General features: G+C 44.3%; 1 protein-coding gene and 2 long non-coding RNA genes across 4 annotated transcripts; all 3 read right to left on the bottom strand.

Annotated features, from left to right (window-relative positions):
• Positions 1-42: 42 nt before the first annotated feature.
• On the bottom strand, positions 43-21600 carry LOC108141310 (myosin heavy chain, non-muscle). Of its 2 annotated transcripts, XM_017264575.2 has the most exons (14): positions 21498-21600; positions 20286-20556; positions 15519-15734; positions 11893-12049; positions 9505-9626; positions 7770-7793; positions 7401-7424; positions 6686-6778; positions 3888-6627; positions 3503-3807; positions 2897-3427; positions 1537-2832; positions 1314-1477; positions 43-788 (listed from the first exon to the last, which is right to left on the bottom strand). In XM_017264575.2, exons 2-14 carry the CDS (start codon positions 20415-20417, stop codon positions 647-649), a joined length of 5946 nt encoding a protein of 1981 aa, XP_017120064.1. In that variant the 5' UTR covers positions 20418-20556; positions 21498-21600; the 3' UTR covers positions 43-646. The 2 variants fall into 2 exon arrangements, with proteins under 2 accessions (XP_017120064.1, XP_017120065.1); XM_017264576.2 differs by lacking the exon at positions 7401-7424.
• Positions 9638-10474, bottom strand: LOC108141318. The gene is made up of 3 exons (XR_001774228.2): positions 10229-10474; positions 9930-10183; positions 9638-9773 (listed from the first exon to the last, which is right to left on the bottom strand). It is a non-coding gene; the product is annotated as an uncharacterized LOC108141318 (long non-coding RNA).
• LOC121466856 lies at positions 18260-19750 on the bottom strand. The gene is made up of 2 exons (XR_005977022.1): positions 18614-19750; positions 18260-18505 (listed from the first exon to the last, which is right to left on the bottom strand). It is a non-coding gene; the product is annotated as an uncharacterized LOC121466856 (long non-coding RNA).
• Positions 21601-22540: the final 940 nt, after the last annotated feature.

The following is a 22540-nucleotide window of genomic DNA, read 5'->3' on the forward strand; positions in this document are numbered from 1 at the left end:
AATTTTACCACGCTTTTTTGTTGCTGCCCAAAGAAAGATCAGTTTCATGTAGCAAATATTTTATTGTTTTAGTTCTAAACAAAAACGAAATTCGTATGTTAGTTGCGTGTTCAACAGATGATTTTCTTTTCTGATCTGTTTCTGTTTGAAAACCATTTTAGTTGTTAAATGCATGAATTACATTTTGCATATATTACTTCTATGGGTTCTATTTTAGGTTATTAAAAAATGTGGGAATGAGTGTCCTGCTGATTTTGCATGTCCATAATTAATTTTGAAGGTTTGTGTAGATCAGAGTTAATACGTTTCTTGGTTGATTTTTGTATTGTATAATTTTAATTTTATTTCGTTGGCTGCCTTAATGCGCAGACATTCGAGGGATGGAAGGTTTCTTATGTGTTTAGGTTTTGTATGGAGTGGGAGTGTGTTTACAACATTATTTTTTTGTTTTGTTTTATGTTTACGTTTTGTCGTTATAAAAATGTTGGTTTCGTTTGTTTACGTTTTAATTTAAGTATGTATAATAGTTTATATAAAAAATAACAGAGAAATTATATAAAAGAAACATTAAATATAATCGTTTATTTTGCTTCATCTTCACCTTCTTCCTCCGCTTTATCTTTATCTTCATCTAATAATTAACGCGTCAATTGCCTGAATCCTCTCCATCTAGTGATTCATCCTGCACCGATGAGTCGTCGCCGCCGCCGCCCCCTCCGCCTCCTGCGCGCTTTGATGAAGGTGTGCCCGTGAGCCGGCTGGAGCTGAGACCCATGCCGCCGGTGCGTCTAGAAAGTGGTTTGGGAAAAACGAAGAAAAACAATTAGTATCTGGGCTTGCATATTCCTAGTGAACGTGCAGTGCAGGGGTCAACAGATAAATCAAAACATGGGTACGGTTTGTGAGTTTAAGGACTAAGATCTATTGTTGAGGTAGTTGGAGGTACAACACATGTTCGCACATTTGGACTGGTGTGTTCTGTTCCTAACATGCAGAAAGAAGACGATGGTTTGGTTGCTGGGTTCGGTTCGGTTGACATTCATTGGTTCTAAGGAGCATGGCGAACAGCAGCACTTACAGCCTACGCGAAGGAAACCAAGCGAATCGAAGCGAAACGAAACCTAATGCAGACCCTCACAATTCATAATGAGTGCAGCATCCTTTTTGGGCGAATACGCCTTTGCCTTTTCGGTCTCGGCCACTTGTATGGAGCTTAAACCAAAGATAAATTTCAAACAATAATCATAAGGGCAACCCTGAGAGACACCTAAGGATCCTCCCGCCCTGAAATAGTGGCCTAGGCCACGACTCACCGTAGTTTCGTTTTGAGTGAGTTAATCTCACGATTCATGGCTTCCTGCGATTCGATCATGTCTTCGCACTCACGCTGGTACTTGCGCTTCTGCGTCTTCTCCTTTTGCAGCTCCTCCTCGGTTTCATCCAGGTTACGCTTAAGCAGTTTAATGCGGCTATTCAGCTGTAAAAGCCAACAAGACGTTTAACATGATCTCTAAAATTCACTTTACCTCCAATTACCTTATCCATTTGCTCCTTGTGCTGGTCGACATGTCGCCGTTCGTCCTCGATGTTCATCGTAAGCTCCTTGATCTTCTTGTCCATCTTGCGGTTGGCCTTCTGCTGCAACAGCCGCTCCTTGCCCTCGTTCTCCAGCTGCTCCTCGAGGTTGGCAATCTTAGCCTCGAGCGTAGCGATAGTGGCCTTCACCTTGGTGCGCTGCGCCGTTTCGATTTCGGCAAGCTTGGCCTTCAGCTCCTTGTTCTGGCGTTCGAGCAGGGCTCGACCGTTTTCGTTCTTCTGCGAGTTGGACTTCTCGTTGGCCAGCTCGGTGGTCAACTGCTCAATCTGCAGTTGCGCCTTGCGGCTGCGATCCAACAGCACCTCTGAGTTGGACTGTTCCTCTTCCAGCTCCTCCTCGAGAGTGGCGATGCGAGCCTCCAATCGGCGCTTTTCGTCGATCATCAGGGAGCCCTTGCTGGCATTATTGGCAATTTCCTCGGCCAGTTCGTCTCGCTCAGTTTCAGCAGCACGGCGCGCCCGCTCTGAGCTGGCCAGATCCTCGGTCAGCTGTAGAACTTCGGCCTCCAGGGCTTTGACCTTGCGCTCGGCCTCCTTGCTCAGTGCCTGCAGTTCCTCCTTAGCGGCCTTGGCCTCCTCGGCGTCGCGCAGGGCATCCTTGACTTGTGCTTGCAGCTTCTTTGCGTGCTTCAACGCATCCTCCTTCACCTTGTTATGCATTTCCATGGTTGTCTCGATCTCCTTCAGGTCTCCCTCAAGCTTCTTCTTTGACGCCACAGCGGCCGTGCGTTGTTTACGTTCCTCGTCCAACTCGGTCTCAAGATCCCGCAGCTGTTTGACGAGGCCGCGCCTCTTTTCCTCGGCGCCCTCCTCCTTAGCCAACAGGTCGCGTTCAAACTGGGAGCGCAGTGCCTGCATGTTGACCTCCAATCGTAGCTTAGCATCCTCGGTTAGCTGCAGATCGTCCTCGAGCTCCTCGTTTTGTGCTTTCAGCTCGGCCAACTGAGACTCCAGCGCCCGCTTCGCCTTCTCCAGTTCGTGGACGTTCTTGTCGGCGGTGCCCTGTGTGTTGGCCAGGTCATCAAGCTCGTTTTGGAGGGTCTTCCGCTTGTTCTCGAGGTCTTCAATCTTATCGAAGGCTTCGTCCAGCTCGCGGGAAACCGACAGCACCTTGGTTTCCTTTTCACGCGCCTCCCGCTCGGCAGTATCGCGCTCCTGGGCAATCTGTTCTGATATGGCTTTCTCCTCGGCAAGGATCTTGTCGAAGTTCTTTTGTTTCTTCTCCAATTCGAGCACCTGACCAAGAACATATTTATTTGCATCAGCTAATATTTTTTTTAATGAGAAAATAAAGACTCACCTTCGTGCGTTGCGCCTCCAGTTCAATAGTGGCATCTTCCAGCTCCGACTGAATCTTCTTTTTGCTTTTATCAAGGCGGTCATTCTGAGCAATTAATTCCTTGACCTGTCGCTCCAAGGCCTCGAGGTCCTTGTTAAGCCGCTTTTTGCCCTCCTCCAATTCCTTGGCCAAATCCGCGTCTTCCTCTGCCTTCTTCTTAATCTCCTGCATCTGAGCAGTGACCTCAGCCAGTTTGCGTTCGTAGTTGCGCTTGGCTTCATCATCCTCCTCAAGCTGTTCTTGTAGCGCCTCCTTTTCGGATTCAATCTGACGTAGCTTGGAGCTCAGGCCAAGTTTCTGACGCGTTTCCTCCTCCAGCAGCTGCTGGGCTTCTGTGAGCTGTGATTCCATGTTGCTCGCAGACTTCACGGCGGCTGAGGCCTTCAGTTCAGCCTCCTCTAGCTGGTTCGTAATGTTCTCTGCCTCCTGCTGCAGTTTTGTGCACTTCTCTTGCAGTTCCGATCGGGCACGTTCAATCTCAGCTAGTTTTACCTGGAGATTGTTTAGATAGGTAAGTGCTTGCTCCGAGACGAATACGTATTTTTCATTAGCTTAATGCGAATTTACCTGCAACTCAGCGATTTGCGACTCGGCCTGCTTGCGACGGCGATCATTCTCTTGCCGGGAGCTGTTGACGCTGCGCAGTTCAGTGGCCAGATCCGCGTTCTCCGCCTCCAATGTACCCTTGGCCTTTTCGAGGACGGTCTTGGCTTTGCGCAGGTTCTCAAGCTGGTCGTTGATCCCGTTAAGCTCTTGCGAGTGCTTATGCCGCATGTCGGCTAAGACGCTCTCATGATTGACAGTCTCCTCTTCGAGCGATTTCTTAAGTGTGGCTAACTCTTGTTCGCGCTTAGAGCGCAGTTCCTGCTGGGCTGTTTGTCGAAAACAAATTGATTTTAAATCGTATTTAAATGAGAACATGTTAGATTGATAGGAACTTATTTAATCTTACCGGCTGTGGTGTCCAGGGAATCAAGCAACTCATTCTTGAGGGCTTCAAGTTCTTCGCTAAGGTCACGCCTCACCTTCTCCGCCTTTGCACGTGCCGCTTTCTCGGCCTCTAGATCTTCTTGAATCTCGGCCAGCTGTGACTCCAACTCGCGCTGGGCTTTCTGAGCGGTGGCCTTGGTGGCGGACTCCTCGTCGATGCGCAACAGAGTTTGGGTGAGTTCCTCCTCGCGCTTGGCCAACTGCGCCTGCATCTCTTCCACCTGGACGCGGCGTTCATTGAGTTGCTCCTTGAGATCGGCAACTTCGGTCTCGATCTTCCGCTTGGATCTATCGGACTCCTGTCGCTGCTGCTGATCTTTGTGCATGCGTTCCTCAAGCTCCGCTATGGTGGCCTCGTGTTTGGCCTTCAGCTTGGCCAGATGTTTGGCCTTCTCCTCCTCCTCGGCGAGTGTCTGGGATAGATCGTTGGCGCGCTCCTCCAGCAGCTTCTTCTCCTTTAGAAGCTTTTGGTTCTGGTCGTCTGTAAGGGCGAGATCTTCTTCGTGCTTCTTAATCTTGGCGTCAAGCTGAACCTTCTCCAGCTGTAATTTTTGGCGGGCTGCCTCTTCTTCCTCCAGCTGCTCCTCCAAATCTTGGATATTCAGCTCCAATTTCTTTTTCTCTCCTCCTAGGGCCAGGACTCGCTCCTCTTCTTCTTCGATGCGCGTCTCCAGCTCCTGCATCATGTCCTCCAACTCCTGCTTGCGCGCCATCAGTCGGGAACGTGATTCCTCGGCTTCGGCGCACAGTTCTATCTCGGCTTGCAGCTGCTCCGCAAGAGTCGTTTTTTCCACCAAAGCCTGCTGGTACTTGCGCTCGTACTCCTGAGTGTTTTTGGCCAGAGTGTCAAGCTTCTCGCGCACCTGCTTCAGCTCATCCTCCTTCTGGACGAGCTTCTCCTCCTGCTTAGTCACTTCCAACAGAGGCTTAACTTTTGTGTAGAGACGCCACCACTGCCAGTTGCGAAGCTTAAGGTAGGCGGCGCAGTTGCGCTGTATGATACGAATGGCGTTAAGCTGCTGCAAGCGCTTCTGGTAGTTGCGGCGCGCGAGGAAGCCACGGCAGAAGGCCTGGAAGTTGACGATTAGGTCGGAGATCTTGAAATCACGCTCCTCCTCCAAATGAGCGAGGACCCCAGCGCGGAAGAAGATCTTCGACTGGCCCACTCGATACAGGTTCGAGTCCAGCTCCAGAGCCTGAATCATTTTCTCACAGGCCTTCTTGCCGTCCATGAAACCCTTGGGAATCACGTTGGGCGTGAGCAGTTCGTAGCGTTGGCGGAACTCCTGGAAGGGTATGCGATTGGGGAAGCCCTGGCGGCAGATGCGAATGCCCTCGAGCACGCCGTTGCAACGCAACTGGTCGAGCACCAAGGGAGCATCGATCTTGCCGGCGCGCTTCTCGTGGTTCGGTATGATACAGCGCACAAAGTTCGGGTTCGTGTTGCGCAGCGTGTCCATCAACTTGGCTAGCTGCTCCTTGTATAAATGCGACACGGTGCGGAACATGCCCTTGCGGGTGCGGGCCCCGAACTGGGTATCAGTCAGGGCCTGCTGTGCCATGCCAACGATCTCCGCATCCTTCCAAATGTTCACCACGAACGGATCCTGCGAGCCCTGCAGCAAAGACACAATGTTCTCGTTCAACGGATCCATGTTCTTCATTAACCATTTGGCCGCGGAGTAATCAACGCGGCCGGCGTAGTGCACGATGGCAAAGTCGGCCACTCCGCGGAAGTCGGTCTTCATGAATTTTGGGTGCATGGAGTGGGCCGAAACCAGCTTGTCGACGAACGTCTTGTCGGTGGCTTTGGGGAACCAGCACTCCTCATCCAGCAGGGCCATGATGCCGCCGGGCTTATCGATTAGGTCGATGGTGGGCTGCAAGTCCAGTCCGAAGTCGATAAACTTCCACTCGATACCCTCGCGCTGGTACTCCTCCTGCTCCAGGATGAACATGGTGTGGTTAAAGAGCTGCTGCAGTTTCTCGTTGGTGTAGTTGATGCACAACTGTTCAAAGGAGTTGAGCTCAAAGATTTCGAAGCCTGCCATGTCAAGAATGCCGATGAACGAGGCTCCCTGGCGCTTAGTGCGGTCCAGGGAACGGTTGATGCGGTTCACCAGCCACTTGAACATTCGTTCGTAGCACGCCTTGGCAATGGCCTCCACGGCAAACTCCACCTGCTCCTTTGTCTGGGCTTTCGTAACGAAATCGCGACCCACTTTGATGCGTGGCGTGAGGAAGGCCCGAGTCATGTCGGTCACACTAAGGCCAAGCAAATGCGCGATCTTCTGGGCCACCGTGTTGTCCGGGAGAGTGGCCTGGTCGTTGTTGCGCTCCTGGCGGAACTTCATGCTGCCGAACAGCAGTACAGCGCTCACGATCCGGAAAATAGAATTAAAGTCCTCGGAGGTCATGCCCATGATGTTCATCGACTTGACCGTTGCCTGGAACTCGGCGTAGTCGTCCACGCCGGGCACAGGAAGGCTACCGTTCGACAGGAATGCATACGATTTGACGTCATCGAGTATGAACTTTTCGCGCTGCTCCGGCGTGGCGCCCGCCAGCAACTGGTAGAAAATATGGAATGTTCGTTCGTCCTTCGCTTGACGAATGGCACGCGACTTCTCCAGCAAATAGGTTTCGATGTTGGCCCCCGAGATGAAGCCTGAGGCATCGAAATTTATGCGAATGAATTTTCCCTGCAAAGTGGTAAACGATAAAAGGGAATCTTTCGGTGAAGGTTAAGGCACTACTTACGAATCGCGAAGAGTTGTCGTTCTTGACGGTCTTGGCGTTGCCAAAGGCTTCCAGTATGGGATTGGCCTGCAGCAGCTGTTGTTCCAGCTCGCCCTGTTTAAAGATAAATGCGATTATGAAAAGTATATGTGTTTAACGATTTGAAAAGTTGGGGTTAGTCAAAAAATTACACGAAAGCAGTCTAAACATATAAACAGTCTGGGGACAAGTACAGTGACATCACAAGCAACACAAATTATATACACATCTAGATAAGATTAGTCTACGAAAACATGCAGCAAGAAGCCCAAAGCCAAGGCAAACGAAGGACAATGAACACTGGACGATCTCCTACAGCTTCTCACGATCAATGCCGGCGCAGTGACTTCATCCAGACTTTACCTCTGGATAATTGGAATTAACTTCCACCATCTTCAATCCACTTGTAACCTCGACAGACTGATTCTGTCCTTGGGCCATAATCTTAACCCTTATGTATTTGTTTGTGTTGACCGAGAAGTTCTGCAATGAGGTAGGAATGGGGTTATGGGAAAAGGGATGGATATTTAGGTCTTTCTCGAGGACTCGCATCATTCACGCGCTTTGGTCTATCAAGTCTTGAAATCATATATACATATCAAACTATATGGCTACAAAATAAAATGTATATACTTATACTTATACAGCAAAATGATTATTTTATGTTAGGGATTGATGGACGTTGAGCATACTTTACCGCAAAGGTTTCTTGATGACTACTCTAAAATTGCGTTGGCATATGTAGTACAAAGAAGGAGCAGAGCAGATCGGATCAGAGAGATGAGATTGGGTAGATGAGTGTTGGCTTGGGTGGGACGAAAACAAGGGAGATAAAACGAAGAGGGGGAAGAATTCATTTGGAGAGGGTTAATACTAAGATTAAGGTCACAGTTGATGAAATGCGAAAGCAACACAGTTGGGGAAAACAGAAATAGTTTTGGGAACAGAAGTAATCAGGGGACAAAAATTAAAGTAAATCAAACATTGAAGAGGGTTAATAAATATAGGGTTAATTTCAGAACACAAAGTTTGGGATAATATTCTCTGTCAGTCCACAAATACTTACAATGAGCACGGCAGGATGCGGCACCTGTTGGAGTTGTTGTCAGTTGATTGGAGGTGTTGAGGTACGATTTTGGTTTGGTTGTCGGATATTTGGATCGATTGTGATTTTTGGCAGCGTTTTTTACAGATTATATATATACAAGTTATATAAACATATGTAGTTGAAAGTGAAGACAACAACCAAAGTCCAATGTACAGGGTGTGTGTGCGTGTATTTATAGGTGTGTGGTGTGGCATAGAGGTGTGTATGTGTGGTAGGACATGAAAATAAATAAGATCAATAGATAAATAATAAAATATATTAGAAGTAAATAAATTTGTATATTGCCTTATCCCTAGCATCACGCAAATAATATTTAAAAACAACTGAACTTTGAGTGGAAAACAGCCAAAAAATGATTTTAAACAAATGCAAAGTTATATCATTGTTTTTCTTTGGTTTTTCGGTTCTTCTTATCGCGTTTCTTATCTATGGCTGATAAAGAGTTTCGCTAACACTCACTAATTTATAATCAAACCAACCAATTTTCATTTATTTCAATTACATTAGCAACAACTTCCGATGATTCAGTGCAGTCGTTTTTGTTTGCCTTGACGATATATCATCTATCGTTAGCGTCTATTTTTGGGACATGGTTTCAGAGGTAATACCTGAGTTCAAACATTTTACCAATAACTATGTAACTTACTAAGGTAAGAAGTATAATCGTTGCTTAGAACATCTGTCTACCTACTATATTTGTTTAACTCTGCATGTTTAACGATTTGGAGGCTTATTTTTTTCGTGTATCTAGAGACTTCTTATGTATATTTGCAGCTTATCACGTTCGCAGCAGCAAAGTCAACTTTAGTCGCAGCCTCAGCTTTAGGCTCATATAAGGCAGTAAACGCGTTAAACATAACGAAAAGTGTGTTTGGAGCTCAAGAACAACTTGTTTGTTCCTAAAAGGATTGACTGAGCAAGTCAAAAAAAAAAAGAAAAAGAAAAAAAAAACAGTGCTTTACCAATTGTCTGCTCTCCTCTGCAATTTAATTTCAATTCTCCCTTCTTTTTTTATGGTGTTTATTTTATTGCTGTAAATGACAAAATTTGTCAGCAACTATAGCTCTTGATTAATGAAGTGTTCCTCGGTTCCCCCATTAAAGCACATAAACCAGCCAAGTGATCAACCAACCAAATATTCAATCGTAACCCTCAATCATATACCACATGGGGAGCATCAGATGAGGGTTTTTAAACTGTGCATCTGCTTGGAACTTTTTCAAATTCTAATAGCTCTGCTAATGGATATAGAATCCAGATCGATTGTTGTTCGAAAACTATGCAAAATATTTCGCCATCGAAAAATTAGCTTTGCTCACCCATGTATACTTAATGCTCTTGGTTACTAGAGACAAAATAGATTGAACTGCACACTCCCACGAAGAAGTCAAAGTTTCGAAGGCGTATTAAAGACACTTTGCCGACGATAAACATATAACGTGTTTATGTAAGCGTCGTTTATCTCCCGCGAACGTAGTATGTCTAATTAATTACAATACCAAAAAATAACAACTGTCGGGCTCGCGTGTCTTTAATGTGAGTTTAATAAGCATTTTCCACACTCAAAAGCCATATGGAACTGAATCGCTATGGCGGGTGTCTCCAACGCACCCTCCCACACTGGTGGATACAGCTTTGCATTTGCATCGATTCTTAGATGAACGCATTGTTGGTTCTGCGCTTTTGCACTTACCGCACCCGAGCCCTTGGGCTTGGAGGCTGCCACATAAGCCAGAAATTGGATGACCTTCTTGGTGTTCTCCGTCTTGCCAGCACCCGATTCGCCAGTACACAAAATCGATTGGTCTTCGCGATCTGCAAAGAAGAAAGAGGGAAAGGAGTGAGTGAGCAGGGCATACGCGAGAAGAATTGGGCAATTGACACACTTCATTAACGCAACAATGTGGCTGACCCACCGAATATGAAATTAAAATTAAAAAAGCCAAGCTCAGCTCAAAGTTTCTGTTGACCCAAATTCATGCGGGCAAAAACAAAGCCAAAAACACAGCAAAGTGAAGCATAGAGTGGTTGGGAGCAGGAGAAAAAAAGAGACATACATCAATTGAAAATGAAAACAAAAACTGTTGATTTCAGCCTGCGTATCTAAGAGATACGTACAGCAACAGGCAGCAGCAGTAAATTGCTGTTGTTCATAGCTATTGATATGGCGCCAACAATCCCATCAAGAATAAAGCGATCTAGATTTGCACTGCACCCCTAGATCACCCCGCCAAATGGCAGCCTCGTCATACGATCCAGCATTGAGCTAACCACAAACACAGGCAGAGCAACGGCAAGTTAGATATATCCACTCTGATTGCCATAGATTTTGAGAAGCCCGTTCCACACAGCTTCAACATCACGACCCCGTACTTATTTATTATTATGGATAAAGCCGGTCGCGTATTTATACATACATTCAATATCCGACCATAAATGGGCTGAAATATATATCTGAACACGCCGTTTTATGGGAATTATTCATTGGTTTTTTGTGTCTTGGTTTTAAAAAATGTAGTGGTTAAGTGAATAGAAAAGGCATTTCGATCATTTAAAAACAGCTATGAAAAGGCTTACGCAATCCTTGCAATTCAGTTAGATTATGAGCAATTTATTCAACGGCTCGGCCAAATTTGATCTATTTTCCAAAGAACGGTTTGAAACTAGACGATTAAGAAATTCCACCCGCAAACTATATACTTGAATTTTTTTTAAGATCATAATTTTTGACAAGTGTCGTACACAGAACTACTCCACTCCCAAAATAAACTCCTGATTGAAACAACTGACAAAACACAGACATGCAAAACATCTGTCCAATGGCAAACCTTACCCTGTTGTATATATAAGCATGCACTTAAATATATACCACATAAATACACTCAAAGTCAAGGCGTGCCATTTTATCATGAACAAGAGTCGTATGACATTGGCACATTATGAGCGTGGAATGGAATGCCATAAAAAATGCAGTTGGACGGAGTTGCGAGATTTGCGATTGCTACGAGTTGGGGAAACAACTAAAGAAGCCCGAACAGATTAAGGTGTGCGGCGATTGTCCAGCTCCACAGTCTTTAGAGCGCTTTGGATCCGATTGCGGTGCGTGTTTCAGGGCAATGGAGTCAGAGGCGATGGCGCTGGGCTAAGATTACTTAAGGCCAGTGAAATAAATCAAAGGAACTGCCACTCCTTAAGGGGTGTCGCTGTAAAGCAAACTTCTCAAAAAATATATTCCGAGGAAATACAATCAGCCAAATGTGCATAAACAAAAATTTATTAAGCGTCAAATATGGTGAGCCTGAGTGAGGTGACGATTTGTTTGAACATTTTCAGAGCTACAACAAAGATGATGATGGGGCAAACAAAGTTGCCTGCTGTCCAAGCAGAGCCGGGTTCAGTTTTAGATCCAAATATGGTAATGACACGTATACGCAATATTAGTTAACCAAACCCAAGCAGGGGAAACACACACATGTAGGAACCCATAGATACAGCCACTATAAGATACGCCGGCCTCGAGCTGAAGTCTCTGCTGTGCTGGAGCCCCCACCACGTGAGTCATCTCCAGTCTCGACGTTACGCTTGGATCGGACATGCAAACCATCGAAACTCACTGAAGCCAAAACAGTGAAAAAAGCAAAATCAGTGAAAAGGAAATCAAAAAAAATCGCATTTCAAAATGCAAGCCGAAAAAGGAAACCAGTTTATGATTAGAAGAGAGGCAGTCATTCGGGGGACAGGAACACATTTGCAGATGATTCACTGCTAATTTTTGCAACTGGAAATGCTAATGCAGCTCCATGGAGTTATTTCTGCAAAATGTGTCATATGTGGACCCCTCTCTAACGCGATTCGTGGAAATACTCTGCCCAAGAGTAAACTTTGCCATGGGTTATCTTATCAGCTCGGTCTGGGTAAAAAATTCGCTTGTTTATGTGGAGAATGGAATTTCCGATAGCGACCTGAAATCGCGCACAAAAGAAAACAAGAAGCGCAGCTGATAATGTTCGCATTTCAACTCCAATATCTGTGTGCAGCTGAAGCGGAAAAGGAAAGTAAGTGCAGAGACTGAGATACTTACCACCCAACATGTTTCTATAGGCACTATCCGTTATTGCAAATACGTGCGGAGGCACTTCGTGTCGCTTTATGCCCTTATACCGTTCCATTATCTTTTCGGTGTAGATCGGAAGTTTCTTGTACGGATTGACCACAACGCAGAATAGACCGGAATATGTCTAAAAGAATAAAGTTTATAATATAAGTCTTTGTATTAAACAAATAAGGGGTTAGCTTAGGATTCCTGAAACAACAAAGCCAAATCTACAGTCATAGTAGAGAACCTACTCCAAACTTCTCTGCATATACATATACATATTAAGGACATTAGAACCATTTGATGATTTTTCAGGCCTAAAATCATTCATTCTCAAGCTGCATAACAAGTGAGGCTTGGGCTATCGACTGCCTTAGAAACCGGCCACTGATGTTCAGTGGCCTAGTTACTGTTGCCCAAACTCACACACACACGCTCGTTTGGCTATCTAAAAGACATGTGCTTTAAAGTTGGTCAGCACCTTAAATAGCAAACGCATGTATCTGCACCGCCGCTGTATCTGTGCTCCGAATCCGAATCCGTTGTGGTGGTGGTATCTATCGAGCGGCTGCCTACATAACTGCGATTGCGATTGGGACCGAGACTTCGGCGTGGGCACTAAGTATGCGGCTTATGCTATTTGTTGTACCATTTAAATATCTGGCCAAACATTAGATGCGAATGCTGCGAACTTCACAGCAGCGCGCAAAAGTATCTCGAAGGAGGTGGGGAAGTGTAAGGCAGCCCACACAGATCCAAATGGAAAGTAGCGCAGGTAAAAATCATAGTTGAGAAAATCTCTTGAACTCGTAGGGGTCTGTGAGGGTGATGTGAAGGGGAGGAGGAGTGAATCACAGGGCCCGAAATCAACATTAAAATCACGTCTTGCCAATCAGCCACATTGCCCGTGTATGAGTGCGTGTGTCAAGCTGTTTTTGGCAAACATTTAGAAGTGGCCCTGACTCGCGTTGAGATTTGCTCCGAACGTTTTTGAATCACTGTTTTTATTCTGCTTTTACTCATTATCCTGGTGAATACTTGAACAATTCGTACAGGGGACGTCATTAATCACTGAAACCTGCACTGATATATCGCCTTATATGGTCAGCGGATAAGACAAATCATGAAATTTATTCAAATTAAGGTAAATAATTTACGCTGGCATTTATTTGTATCTGGGGGAGTGGCGAAAAGGAAGAAGGCCAGTCACGGCAGACGAGTAATGCCTATCAATAAGGTTTCAAGAAAGATCAACAGAAGAAAATTCGGTGTCGATAGGCAGTGTAAGCCATTTAAAGTAAGACACCACTCAAATTAGCTACATAAAAAACAAAAAGCAAAACCAACTGTGGCGCCTCTTTTGTTAATTAAATGCCTAAAGACACTTCTATCTTCCACCCATTCCACCTCCTTCAGGTGCCAACAAATTGCTCAACTGATATGCGAAAAACATAATTTATTTGCCACAAAGAGCACGCTTCATGTGACTTATTTGCTGTCGCTATTTAAATCTAGCCAAGGAAAATAGTGCCCGGCAATCCCATATTAATACGCCGTTCTGTTTAATTCAGACTGCCATTTCAATTAGCGCATCTCAAAGATAGTAAAGACCGAAAGGGAATTAAGATAGCACCAGCTGGCAGCTGCCAAGGCGCTAACGTAATTTTCTCTCGATCGCCGATGCGTTGTCAAGTTCTTTTGGCTGCCAAAACTGCTGAGCGGAATGCAAACGTAATATCGCTGAACACATTCTGCCTTTGAGCAATTGCACCCAGTCACCCGGTGGACATAAATCAATTAATTGCAGCAACAACAGAGGCAGAATGCAAATGTTTTAATGAAAATTTAAAACCCCATTTCACTTGTAATCAGGCGCATCAGCAGGACAAGGCGGGTGGTCATGTCCAATCAAAAAAATATTTAAAAATATTACATAATTTCCTATCTGACATTTAATTTTTATGTACATTAATTTTGGAGATATTTGTAATTGAACTACATCTGTATTAGCAATTCTTTGAAGGATTGTTTTTGTAAAATTTTAATATTAATCGGAGAAACGAAGAAAGAAACTATGTATATTATACTACAATAATAAATGTGTTTTGAAAAATGTTTTTACATGAATAAATCATTGCTGATTTATTGATTTGGGTGCAAAACTTTGGCCTATGATTCGAAACAGTTTCCGCTCAAATCAGTAGGCCAAACATTTTCGTTTTTAACAAATTGGCCATATTTGCTGCGATACTTGTTTTTTTTCAGCTGTTGCTGAGGTGTTGACAACTTGATTTGCATACATATATCCATGAGCTAGTCGCCATGAGTGTTCGTGTGTGTGTGCGTGTAAGTCATTCTTCTTGTCGACGCATATTAATTAAGCTACAAGCTACCGGCAGTCGGCAGCTGCCAGGCAAATTAATTCAAATGAAATTTAAAATCGAATTAAATGTCACCAAATTATAATAATTATGCCGTTAAGTGCAGCCCCCACAAGACAGCCCAGCACAGCACCGTGCAACAAGTTAGCGGGCAGAGCGCGTCAGCAACAATTGGCGAACGAATTAAATGGGACAAGCCGTGGTAAGAGATAGAAAGAGAGGCAAGATGAGTGTGTGGCGGGGTTGTGTAAACGGCAAAGCGGCGCACGAATTTGGGCAACAACAACAACAGCAGCGGCAGATACAACGACAATGCTAAGTGCGCTGAAGCATAGCCGACCAACAACAACATAAACAAATTAAAAACCGTTCGCGCCCACATCAAAAAGCGGCAGCAACAGTTTGGGCATTAAATTAAAACTCCCAAAGCGAGAGAGAGAAAGACTGCGATAAGTAGCAGCCGCAATACATAAAATATGTAAAAAGAGGCACATAATTTGCTGTACAATAAAAAGAGAAGCCGCAACGAACCTGCCACATGGCGGCGAATAACAGTAGGAAGAAACGGAGAATCAAAGCAAATAGACACCCACAGCTGAAGATAAGTAGTGGAGCAACATTCCCTAGCAATATGTTGTCAGAGTTAAAATATAGTGGGGCCAAGAGCAAACGATGACTTTTTCAGAAATCCGCAAACGGTTTTACAAATGTATCTGGTTATTTATGAAAAATAAAAGTGCTCAAGCTAAAAGACATTAGACTAATTAGCTTAAGGCATTTTAAATTAATTTATCAGGTCGATAATTTGAAATTTGTCTACTAATCCATCCTCATTTTTGGGGAAATAAATGTTAATCAGATAAACCGATATCAATTGAGAGCTTCAGTTGCAGGCAATAATTTAATGATTTATATAAGAAAGAAATAAAAGAGAATGAGAGGGAGAAGAGCGCAGAGTAGATGATTAAAATTACGGCCCCACATTTAAATGCCGGTCTTGAAATTCGTTTCTCATTAAATCCAAAAATTACATTTTTTTTCTGACCAACACGCTTTTGGCATGCCAATTAACAACGAATGTGGGCGAATAGTAGGAGTCAAAAAAGTAAGTAAACTTTTAGAAATCATTCGACCTGGGACGAATGCACAGCAGGATTGGGAGATGGCTTTAGGGTTTCACATATTCAAACTATAAGCAAAAGAGAATTAAATATAATTTAAGGTACTTACATAGATCAGGCCAGAGTAGTATCTGTCCTTAATGTTGTGCAAAACGGAGGCCTCGTTCAGGCACGTCAGCTCGGCCATGTCCTCGACTTTGTCGAACTTTGGCGGATTCATCTTCTGTATATCGTCGCGTAGGATCATCACCCGTTTACCGGTCTCGGCCAGTTCCACCTCGACCTCGTCGCCATGCTCCCGCTTAATACTGGCGGCCACGAAGCCCTGTAAAGAAGGAAGAATGGGTTAGTTACGGATGCAATATTTGTAAAAGTATGCTTTAAGTGGTACAGGATGGGATAAGTTATGCAAAATGCAGATTGTGTGTGTGTGTTTTCTTTTTTTTTAACTCAGCGGGTAGGCGATAAACATAACAAGTGCAACAACGCTGCATGAGTCAAGCGCCAGAAGAAGAGTCACTCAGTCTCCGCCCTTTCGCTGGCAAGTGAAATGTGTAGGGAAAAACTGCACCAATTCAAGTGGCCCAGCCAGAATGAACAAAAACCGAGCAAACCGAGCAAACAGAACAACGGGAGGCAGATGCAACTGTCTGTCCGCATGTCTGGCACTTCCCCAACCGCCCCTGCGTCCCATGATCCGTAACAAGTTCAAGGCGCGGATTCGGTTGTGCATGATTTCAGTATGCATCACAAAATTCGGTTTTCGATCGTAATAAGCAATAACCGAATAAAACTACTAAGTGTGATTCACTACCGAGACTACGGAATTTCCCTTTACAAAAGAACCATGAAATTCAATCATACACAAACAACTCGGAAAAGCTGCAGCAACAGGCAAACAGCTTCAATTAGAAGTCAAGTGAAACAACAACAATGGGGAGCAGGGAGCTTGACGCACGCTGCATGCTGCACGCGGCGCATTGACATTAATCAAATCAGGGCAATCCGTAATTCAGTCATTAAAGGGTAGAGTGAAGTGCCGCCGCTGCCAACAAGAAATGCATTAAGACCAACAACCGGGGCAGCAGGAGCATCTGCAACGCATCCCAGGCCAGACCGGGTCCATTAAGTTAAACACGCACACGCCCCAGCGATCAGTTTCGGAAAACCCGCGTTGTAGTGCTCCTTCTCACTTTAGCTATATGCTGCTGCTGACTGTGTTATCTTTGCGCTTTTCCGGTATCAGGGATAAACAGCCATAACAAAGTCGTTATTCTCGAGCGGATATGACGGATATGAAACCATTTGGAGCATGTAAATGCCCAACAGTCAAGCGTGCAATCAACACTATTAAAAATATGCCCTAAGGCGAATTTTTTCGCTTGGCCATATGATAAGTTTACAGAAATGAAAGATAGACATAAGGTTAAATCATCTACACACAAACCGCCTTCCTTAGCGAAACCATTTACTCAATTTCGACTTCTTTCGCTGTGCCAAGAGTCATTCTCCGACGAACCACCCCCGTCCCAGTCTTTTGTCTGATTTGTGGGCAGCCGTTGTCAGCTTGGCAAAACATTTGAACGTTAAAACGTTTGACAGTTTGGACACACCAGATACAAGGCTTAGCGACAGCAGCAGAAGAAGCAAAAAATATGGCGAATCGGAAAATGCTGCAACTACTCCGCCAGTCGGACCATGAATCACGATCATGGAATGCCCCGCAAGAGATGAATTGGAGTTATCGAGCCAAGGAAATTAGCCAAAGTTATTCAGGCAGGCAGCGGGAGGCGGAGACAAGAGTTGTGGCACATGAGGTCATCAGTCTCAGATTCTCGCTCAACGGCATCTCGGGCATTCCGGGCAATCGATGGAGCGAAACCAGAGAAAATATAAAAATCCTACAAACAAAGCGAGCGGCAATGATGATGATGATCGGGGAGGAATTTAAGTAGGAAAGTTGGAAAGGCGGGAAGAAGTCAAGTGTGGGAGCTCCCCTTTTCGGAACTGAATATTTTTGGTTGCCAAATCGCAACCTTGAACTTACCAAGGGATCCGTCAAATAGCCAGCAAACCAGATAAAACTGATAGGCTATGCCAAGATATATCTACAGTGTAGATTCTACACCCATTATTTACTCTCTGGGAAAGAATGCTTTTTGCCAACTTCTTTTGTTTACACTATTCCGAAAATGTAAATATGAAACGAATAATGAGCAGAGGTCTCCCGGTCTCCCTAACCTCTTATCCCACAATTCGAGTGCGAGCAAGAAGAACGATGGATGGCCATTATAATTTGTTACTCTTTTATTTTATTTCTTCGCTTAATCGATCAACGCATATGCATGTGTGGGGAGGGAAAGAAACGTATATTACATATACGTGATACGAGATACGAGGAGCAGGTTCGTTGACCGTAAACCGGACGGACGAGAGTCAAAAGCTGGCTACGTTTGTCGTTGCCGTAACCGAAAAGAAAACACTCAAACTCGCGCGGCAAAGGCATCTCCGCCAGAACCCAGCAGAGCGAGGGCGGGGAAGTGGAGTGGGAGTGGTTACAAACAAAGTCCAAAGTGGTTTCTGTTGGTTATAAATACAAGAAACACACAGACACGCTTTGGAATATCAACAAACGATACCGGGCACATGTGTGGGTGTGCAGAGACCCCAAAATGATCAGCGTTTGTTACAGTCGATTCGATTCTCTGGGCATGACGAAGGTTAAACCGACTTCAATTTGGCTAACAATATGAAAAAGTTTTAAGATTGGTCGGGGGGATCAGGCATACGGGAATGCCTATACAGACGTCAGATAAGACCAGATTTAAAAGTAAAGAAGAAGACAAAATATGAGGAGAAATGTCAGCATAAGGACGCCATGTTTACTACCAATTTTTGAGCATTTGGATTTAAATTTAATATGAATAAATACTATAGATACTGAATTTTGCATACACTTAAGATCCCAAGATCATTTCCAAACAAAACTAAACAAATTTTCAACTCTGATTCTCCATCCCAATGTCGTCATTTATCAAACTTCTCTCTGGGTAAATACTACGATGAGTCATTGCACCAAAACGCAACCCACATGACCTGGAAAAATATCGCTGATCAGTAAACAAAATTGAACGAAAGCTAACCAGCAACAAAAGGTTTCACTGTGTATCCACAAGTGAATAAATGGATTTGGATAACACGTACGTGGACTGACGTTGCCATTATTCAGCGAATTCCCTTACATTGCGCAAAGTTGTTACAGTTGCTGGAGACGAAGCGAAGCGGAATGTTCGGCCCAACGGAGTGTTGACACAAATGGCGAATACCCTTTTGGCCGGGTCCGTTGCCGTTAAAATGTAGCTGTATCTGAATCTGTGGGACATTCCAGCGGAGCAACAACGTATACTATATGCAAATTTCTTTACGTTTCTCGCCTGTCTTATGTGTCAGTCTCTCAGACTTTTCGTCTCTGAGGCTGTTCGCTAGTCCCACTGTCCAACGGACTGCTCATGACAATCGAGCGTTTGCGTTCGTTTCGTTATTTTCGTGTTTATTTCTTGGCTTTATCTTTGCCGCTGCCTTTTTTCTATTGCAAAGTAAATGTCTGTTTAAGTGATCGCGTAATTACACAAAAATTTGAAGTTGTTTTCCTTTGTTTTCGTTGCTTCTTTTATTATATGAAGTCACCCAAAAGTGCTACCATTCTGTGGCCCCGAATTATCTCTGGCAAATAAAGCAATCACCGGCAGGGCTAAGGGAAGAAAACCCGGCTGCTAATTTTATCTGTTTGGGTTTATGGTTGAAATGAAGTCTAAGGAATGTAGTTGAATGACACCTGAATGAAATCGTTTCAAACAAATGACGAGAAGGCAAATTAGCAAAACAATTCAGCTTGTTATCATCTGGCGGGAACTTACCCAGCCGACCAAAGTTTCGCGATCGTTTTTCTGCTCAAAGAGTAGGCGCAGAAACCAATGATGCCTTGGCCCAATCTCTTTGCTGGCTTGGCTGTATGTTCGCAAATCGAACACACAAATACCCGGCCAGATTAAAAACTTGTTTTGGCCCGCTCTCAGTGGAAACTGTGACCGTTCCTACTGGCCCTCTCCTTCAAAGATGAGTCAGTAAGTCAGAGAGCGTCTGCATGCAAATAGGTAGCATTGGGCAAAGACTCTTGGCAGCAAATAGTAACAGATTTGACCAAGTAAACCGTTAAATTCGGGCCCACTATGCGGTGCGGTGATTTCAGCCTCACCGCAGGAGAAACGAATGATTCAGCATCAACGGATGTTTACTCAATTTTATCACGGCTGTGCGAAAGTAATGAAAAATTCAAAGAAGTTGGCCCGGTTAAAAATTAAAAATAAACGGAACAACGATGCGTGATTCATGCCCGATCGATGAGTGAGCAGGGTGGCTCGAAAAGGTGCTGGCGATAAGAAATCCAAACACTGCGCAAATTGATTAGAACTTGTACAACTGCGGTCAAATTAATATCGCTCCTTTTATTTTGGCTCTATTTTACAGACTGATCTAAAGTTAAATATCAAATATAAAGAAAAAGTGCAAATAGTCAATTCAATATAAATCGTTTTAAAAACACTTAATTCATTTAGAAGCATTCGTTATAAAATTATGAAATTGCAAAAATAAAATAGAACTAAAACCATCTATACCTATTACGTTGACCACAGCTGTAGCTGTTCCTGTTGCTTTTACGCTCATGTAGAGGAGCTATCAATAGGGTTTATGTCAGGTAACTCAGTGTTTCGGGCGTGGTTCACATTCTTAATCAGCCGGGGAGGAAAAACCCTGGGTAGATCGTGGCGGAGGACCTGACTCCCTCCACAGGTAAGGGCACCGGACTCGGACTCACCTGGTTCTCGTGCGGCACCCACACTAGACGCTTCTGTGTCCACTCGGCTTGAGTGGCCGGATCGTTGAACTGGTTGCGCTCCACCGAGAGGTACTTGAGCTCCGGATCGTTGCGATCTACTTCTTCCGACATTTTGGCGGCGCTTCTCGCTGTCTCTGTTTAAGTCCCTGCGGCGGTTAATTATTAATTCCTTGTCTGGCGGCTGGATTGCGTGGTAGGTATTTGTATCCAGCGGCTAGGCTTTTGCTTTTGGTTTTAGGCTTCAACTTTTCTGTCGGACAAAACAAATCGATGAGAACAAATGAGTACGTTGTTTCGCTCGTCTCGTCGCCACTAAGATACAATATTTCGCATTTATCTCGCGTTCGCGTTCTTTATCTTGGAAGTGCGGCACAAAACGGAGGCGGCGAGAACAGCGCGCGGCGAGAGTTTCAAAAGGGAGAGCGCGAATGAAAGACGGAGACGGAGGAGAAAAAATATGGCCACACATTTTCTTAAGCCAACGTCGTCGACCGTGGGCGAGGGGGGAATGGTTCCCCTCCACCTTTCCCTCCTCGCCCACGGCCGAAGCTGGCTTAAGAGAATGTGTGGCCATAAGCGATTTAGCGGAAAAATAGCGTTACGTAGAAATTAACCATTAACCAGTTTGCATTTCCGAAGACTGCAACAAACACTTTTGTTTCAGTTTTCGGTTTTTGTTTCGGAGCAGGTATAAGCGCTGCCATCCTTCTCTCCTCTCGCTCTGCCTATCCCACTCTCTTCGTTCTGCAACACACTTGCACGGCTCGAACACACACACACACACACACACATCGCACTGGGAACGAAGTTTTCGAATATTTCGCACATAAATGTTGTTTTTCGGTTTTTATGCTCCCATTTCACCGCGTCAGCAAGGCGTTTGTGCAAATTCAGCTGAATTCGGTCCCGCATTTGCTGCATTTGTTGCGGCGCGGCGAACGGCGTCTCTGCCGGCGTTGGCGTCACGTCGCCGGCGACTTTTGGGCGTAGAGTTGCTGCGTTGCGTTGGGAAATAATTCTACGTGCAATTTAACTCGTTGTTTTGGCTGTTTTCGACGTTTTTCCGCACCGGAGGACAATGAATGGCGGACGATCAGCCCCGGCAGCGGCCTTTTATGCTTTTCATTTGTTTAAGCGACAGCTGCACTTCCAGCTCACATCACCACACTCACACTCAGGCACAGCACTCACTTCGACTTCGACTCTCTCTCTTCAACGCACCGCAGTTGATTGAGCACGTCTTCTCGCCTCTCGCTTCTCCTGTTTTTCTGCTATAATTACAATTACTATTTTATACCAAAAGTTAAAGACGCGTCCGACCGCGGATTCAGTATATTTGTTAAACTTTTCCACGGTCACTCTGAATTTATTTTTATGTTAGTTCATCGTTTTCGTAACATTTTTATATTAAATCTAACAGAGGCAGCACACAGTAGGGTAACAGAGGCGATTTTAGCCATTAATGTTAAAAAAATATTTAAGAAATCGCTAAGACTTTGGATTTCAAGTTAAATTCATAAAATGCCCTTTCTTTATAGCGTCTGCACACAGCCGCTTAAAAGTGTTGTATCGAAAAAGTGGAAGATATCTATTCACACAGGCATTCGCTAATGCAAAAACAGCTGATCGGCCTACTAGAAGTAAACAAAATTAAAGAGAAGAGAACATAAAATTAAATTTTCGCGCCAACAAAATAGATATTAACGCAAAACTAAATACAAATTTGACGTTCACAAGTGGAAAGTTTTTACTCTGCCTGTACTGAATACGATACGCACACATATGCAGATACACAAACATGTTTTCTGAGAATCTATTCTAGAAAAGTAAATTTACGGAGTAATCTAATTTTTACAAAAATTACAAACGGTTTTGACAAGTTTTAATTATTAAATATATTTTTTTTTATTACCATTTTTTTTTATAAGTGAGTTAGACTTGATAAAAGAAAATTACAACTTGGTTGATTTGATCTCCACATTCGGGCTCTGTTACCCCACTGTGCAGCGCTGCGGCAGAGGGAAAGCAGCGCAGAGGTGGACAAACGTCGATGCCAACATCGCAGTCATCGATGTTTTCAGAACATCGGATTCATCGATGTTTGGCGGAGGAAAATCAATGTTTTTCCATCTCTACTCTGATTTTACCTGTGTCCTTTGATTATAGTATTACAATGTTAAGGTACAATTTTTGGCGGTAGTATTTCATAGGCCACCGAAATTACCGATTTAAAC

The sequence above is a fragment of the Drosophila elegans genome, unplaced genomic scaffold (genome assembly GCF_018152505.1).
Source record: "Drosophila elegans isolate 14027-0461.03 unplaced genomic scaffold, ASM1815250v1 contig_183, whole genome shotgun sequence".
NCBI lineage: Eukaryota > Metazoa > Arthropoda > Insecta > Diptera > Drosophilidae > Drosophila > Drosophila elegans.